The sequence below is a fragment of the Apaloderma vittatum genome, unplaced genomic scaffold (genome assembly GCF_000703405.1).
Source record: "Apaloderma vittatum isolate BGI_N311 unplaced genomic scaffold, ASM70340v1 scaffold15753, whole genome shotgun sequence".
Classification (NCBI taxonomy): domain Eukaryota; kingdom Metazoa; phylum Chordata; class Aves; order Trogoniformes; family Trogonidae; genus Apaloderma; species Apaloderma vittatum.
In genome coordinates this window covers 1-5,821 of record NW_009706520.1, presented here as the reverse complement: position 1 = coordinate 5,821, position 5,821 = coordinate 1, and the positions used below count along the sequence as shown (strand labels likewise).

General features: G+C 40.8%; 1 protein-coding gene across 1 annotated transcript; it reads right to left on the bottom strand.

The window, feature by feature from the left end:
* Positions 1–581: 581 nt before the first annotated feature.
* Positions 582–4,072, bottom strand: ZBTB26 (zinc finger and BTB domain containing 26). The gene has a single exon (XM_009865831.1). It carries the CDS (start codon positions 4,064–4,066, stop codon positions 2,750–2,752), a length of 1,317 nt encoding a protein of 438 aa, XP_009864133.1. The 5' UTR covers positions 4,067–4,072; the 3' UTR covers positions 582–2,749.
* Positions 4,073–5,821: the final 1,749 nt, after the last annotated feature.

Sequence of the window (5,821 nt, the reverse complement as noted above, 5' to 3'; positions counted from 1 at the left end):
CCCCTTTTTGCTGAAGAAGCGATCTTCTTGCATTTCTGCTCTTTCTTACTTCATTTCTGCCACGATCTCCCCAGCCTTTTAACCGAACGGCCAGCAGTTTCAGCCTTCTCAGACATGAACATCACCACAGCGCAGGGTGGACTGAAAATCTATGTATCTTGACCAAGCAACTTCTTTTAGTTCTTTGGAAACCCCTCATTTCTTCATGTCAGCTTCAGGTCACCCACAGCTACTTCAACAAGCTGTATTCTCCTTACAGTAATATTACAGCTTCATAATTCCACAAAAAAACCCCATAACTTCCCAGATAAACAAAGTTTTCAATACTGTCCATTTTGCTGCCACGTTTTCTAGCATTTGTACAGTTTTATTCCTTTCTCTAGCAGAAGACCATTTTCTGTATCGTGTCCATCCGGTCAGATTGTTCACTAGTCCCTTACAGCACGCTGACCTGGCTCTGCAGGCTCTTACTCTCCTCGTCTATCTCTGTTTTGATGTTAGCTCTATAACTTATTTCAATATAGTGAATAATACATTACCAAACTGTTTCAAACAATACAGAAGATTCTGCCTGAAGACAGAATGCAAGCATCAGATGCAAGTGTCACGGTCAGTTTTAGCTCGAAACGATTCTGAAAGCAGGTGACTTTAAGAGGAAAACCAAGTTTTTCTTCCCATGCAAACCTATTGTCTGCCCCAGGAACCTGAAAAATCATTTTTAAAAAGTTCCAACTAGTTAGATTTTAGGCCTAAATATATTTGCTACAACTTGAAAGATGTAATGCCCTGACTTCGCTTCCATTGCTAACTTCATAGCTGTCCACGTCATAGTTCATGTAACAGTCAAGTACAGTAGTTGAAGAACTCAATTGCAAAAACTGATTCACAGAATCACCTCACTTTTCTAGTGAAAGTTTGTGGATTTCTGAAAACGTTCTGCAACATTTTTTATCGTCCATCAGTGTAACATCTGCGTAAGGAAATCCTGGTTTCTACACACACGTATCTGAGGATCAAGACCAACTTTTGATAATTACATACAAAACATTTTTTGCTCTAACACACCTTTGGTCATACCTGTTCAGCATTTTTAACCATACAATAGCAGCCTTTCACCCCACCCCCTCATTCGAACACACAAACAGTACTACTTTTAGGTAGGAAGCATAATCTCAGCCTCACGGCAAACCCTGTGGAAAAGAGCTGCACTGGAAGAAATACTTACTCCAAACACAAACCAGCAGTTCTCTACCGAGGATCAGCCGTTTGATTATTAGTCTATGCTACACTTCAGCGTAATAAGAGTGCTGTTCTACTGGGAATGGTGTTCCTCAGATAAATTACTTTCAGCCTGATTGGGATGCGGATAATTCCACGGCACTTTTGAGAATCAGTACGGTATAATCCCAGAATCCCAATTAACATGCCATTCCCGCTACATTTGATGTTTAAGGCGGTATACAAGAGGTATTGCTGAGTACAGTCAAGAGCTGATATATTAACCTATGGAAATTGTGCTACCTATACCTCATTCTAGGCTCTGTAAAACACTAATGATCATGAACTATGCAGGTCACTTAAAAAAAAAAGAAAGAAAAAAAAAGGTATTATTCTTCAAATGTCCAAGAAAACAACAAACTTTATGTTGTTAATGTTCTTATGGCAGACACTTTTGTTTCTTTTTTCAAGTTAACTAACATGTGGCCCTTATTAGGTATCAAGGAGAGATATACAAGAACTAACGGGAGGAAAAAAGGGAAAAAACAAAAAGCATTTAGTCATTACACACTGCAGCTTTTAAAACAGATTTTTTTTCACAGTGTCAAAAAGCAGTATTTCTCCACTCCAGCTTTGCTCTAAAAGCAAGAACCGTTGTGGCTTACGTGATGCAAAATTTATGGAAGATGGATGGTAATTTTTAGTTCTGAAGTGTTTCCTTTGTCTCAGTACATACACTGGTAAGTGCCCTTTAAAAATCCTGGGTATGACTGCATAAGAAATAGGTCATACCTGCACTCCGGGCACCGGCCTCTCGCATTCCAGAGCTGCAACTTATTCTCATTTTGAGCAGTTCTACGCAACAGTCAGCTAACCCTGCCAAATCATTTAGGGTTTTATCTTTTCATAATGCATGTCGAGGTTAAAAACCCTGAGAGCTTTTAGGATAGCACTGTTTGGCAGCAGAAGTTTCTTGAAATAGTTTAGAAAGGGAAAAAAAGTGACACAAAAGTACTTCATTTCAACTGTAGAGGTCTAGGGGTAATATCAGAGAAATATTATTTCAAGAGGTAAGTTTAAATTTAACTATATGGAGTGCTTTCAGTTATCCAGTGCTTTAAAAAAAAATAAAAATAATCGGGTATCTCACAGACTTGTCCTCTGTGCTTTTTCCTCCATCTGCCCAGACACAGAGAGGCCTCTAACTGTACAGCAGATGGTTTACTTGCAGCTCACAGCAACAGTCTCTCAAAAGGTGTTAGTCTTGAGTCTCCTAATCAGAGAGAAATGAAACAATTAACCCTATAATCCACAGTAGAGACACAGACAGAAACCTGAAGGAAGATTGCTATTCACAGAAAATATCAAGTAAGACTAAGCAGGATGGCTGAAGACCTGCTCGGTTTTGCAATCCAACCCGCCATCCATCCGTCCGTAGCCTCTCAGGGCACACCACTAGTTTGGGTGAGAGCCCAAACGAACTGCTCGCTCCTCTCAGTCACGATCCCTACAAAGGGCCTTTTTTAATTGCTTAATTGACACAGGTACTATCATTTCTTAAACTGAGCACAGCCTGAGGCAGCTTCCCTGCATCCAGTACCTGGCCGGCATCAGCCTGCTGACAGACCTTACTGTCTGTAGCAGCGCTACACGTGAATGAATCGAAGTCCACTGTTATGTCTTGAACGTTTCTTTCATTGGCATTGTCAAAGCTATTTTTACCGTGTAGCTGTTTCAAGTGTTTCCTCAGAACGGGCTTATGCGCAAAAACCATGTCACAGTAGTTACACTTATGGGGCTTGTCCCCACTGTGCAGGTTGAGATGGTCCTGTAAGGAACATTTCTGAGAGAATGTTTTCCCACAGATCTTACACTGGAAAGGTTTGATGCCTGCGTGCACTCTCATGTGCCGGTGGAGATTGCCTTTCTGAGTGAACGTCTTGCCACAGAGCAGACACATAAATAGTTTATGCATCTTTAAGTGATTAGCATAGTTTTCCAGATGCCGAAATACTCTTGTGCACTTTGGACACTGATGGTGCCACTGGAGGCCTTTGTCTATACCTCGGTTATTAGGCCCAAACATATCTTTAGAGGCCAGAATGATGTTATCGCTGCCGGCGTACGAAAGGGCATAATTGTGGAGGTGGTTTTGCTCTATTTCACTTGCTCTGTTTTCAACAGTGGAGTTGATGAGAAAGTGTTGAGGCTCTGAGGAATGCAGCGCAGTCTGCTCAGAGGAAATAAACTGGTTCTGATCCTTCTTGTTCCTAACTTCTGTTACCTCGCCAATGGACTCCACCTTGATGATCTGAATATCACTATCCTCCATGTCCATACTGTCTTCTGAAGGCTGAATACACGGTGAATCTTGCTGCAGAGAGTCGTCGTCTCCTTGATGCTCCTTCAGCTCAGAGGAGTCACTTTGCTGTTCACACTCCTTGCCCTCCAACGGCTGCTTCGGTTTTATAAACTTCCAGAGGGCCTGAGTACAGCGTTCAACAATGTGGCTCATCTGCAGAAAGCTTGCAGCAGTCAAGTAGTTTACCAGTTCCATTTCAGGGAACTCCAGAATGCCACTGTAACAGGACAGAAGCAGCTGCCTCCCGACTTCCGAGCTCTGCAGTATGGAGATTTTTACATCTCTGGAGTCATTTAGTAAGAACTGATCTCGTAAAAAGGGAGAGCCAGCAGCAAATACAATTTTATGCCCATGAACTTCAACATCATCTATATGGACCACGACATCACAAAATTTGTTTTCTTCTCTCAGTTTGTTCATTTTCTGCAACATCGAATCCCCATAATTGTCAAACTTGAAGTGAAGAATATCTGATCTTTCTGACATTTTGGCACACCTAAGGAAAAGCAGCAAGAAAAAAACCACACAAGTGAGAACTTCTTTGTTTTCTAAAATGGAAAGATCTAAAGCAATACTATGAAGTGGGTGTTTAATCACATGCTATGTTTTATCCTAGATAAAAAAATAAAGTCTGTTGCAAGTTAGAAGTAAAAAAAAAAGTTTACATCTCACCCTACAATACCTTGTACCTTTTTTATTTTAATGCAGCTTGACTAGACAGTAGAGGTGATCTGACAAAAATTCTCCTGAAGCAGAATCCTAAAGAGTTAAGATGCTTTCCACACTGCTTGTCTAGAATTGAAGGAGAAACCATAGAAGTATTTTTAGCAGCCTTAGCTCTTGTAATTTTTTTTTGATATAGGGCAGGTCTCATTAGCTGTAGCTGTAATTTCAACAAGCCAATCTTTTAGCTGGAAGGGCTACACAAGCTTTGCAGTATGAGCAGCACTGAGTTTAATGAACCAGTTTAGATTGTCTTTTATTGGTTTTTATTTTTGCAGGGATTAGTTTGCTGTGTGTTGTTTTGTTTTGTTAAAAAGATCACAGAAAAAAAATCTTACATATGGCTCTTCACTATAGAAATCACGGCTCCGTTTTGAATATCTGGGCAACATAGGGAGTCTTGTTTCTTGTTTTCTGTGGAAAATCCCTCTTTTAGGAAGTTTGTTCTTGTTTGATAGTATTTGGAAGAACAGTGGATCTTCCATAAAAAAGTATCAACCTGCCAATAGTTCTTTTAAGAATTTATAAGACTACACTGATTCTTGAATGAAGCGCTGTTCACGCAATCCTGCCAGAGAACTGGGATTGCAGGAAGTGAAGAAATCACAGGAGACCAAATGATGCAAGATTTGGTGAGACAGAGTAACAAAACAAAGCAAAACTTACACCTCACCACTATTACAAACACCACATAAAGCTTGAAAGGAAGCTTTGAAGTTGATAGATAAAGGCAGAAACAGCTCTCTTGGGGAATGAAATATCAGCTCAGCGTAAGCAGCAGGAAATGGAGTCATGCCTAGTGTAAATGAATGAATACATGAGACAAGGGTTCAAAGAAGAATCTTTTTAGAAGTATCTGCTGATAGTCGAACTGTTTCAATGTGCTGATCAGAAAAGACTCAGAGACATGACCGCCTCACTACTTCAGTGCATCATATCTGCCAGCGTACAGCACGCGAAAATTACAAAAGGATTTGAGAAGCCTTCAAAAACAAGCAGCCGCAGAACATCTGGGAACAGGGGGAGCATCACGCTGTGGTACAACTAGTTCTGCTAAATCTACAGAAACTAGGCCCTCTCAGTCACCCTGTCTTCAGTGCTGCCTGACTTGTCCCCATTTCTAGGGCAAAAAGTTCAGTTTTGTGAGATGACAGCCTTCGGCAAATAGAAACGGTAGCAAGAGATCATCATAAAGTACCTCCAGTGAATTTCGGGCACTATCGAACTGTTTCTTTTCACAGTTTCTCTTGAAATCAATGGAGAAACTCTACCTGTGAGCCTGTTTTTCCACTTTGGGATACTAAAATATTAAAGTGCCCATGCCAAGGTAACGCTGTATTGTGCTGTTAACCAGACACAACTATTCTAGCCACGCAGAATTCCTCTGGCAGATTACAAGAGTCCCGTAATGAGAAACTGAGAAGTGACTCGCCTTGGCACCCGTTCAGTTTCCACTACTACCGATCTTTAAGGAAAAAAAACAGGCATCAAAAGAACCCCCCAAAAAACCGCTTATCT

Coding starts and splice junctions, on each gene's coding strand:
- ZBTB26 (XM_009865831.1), bottom strand. CDS start 4,066: ATGTCAGAAAGATCAGATATTCTTCACTTCAAGTTTGACAATTATGGG.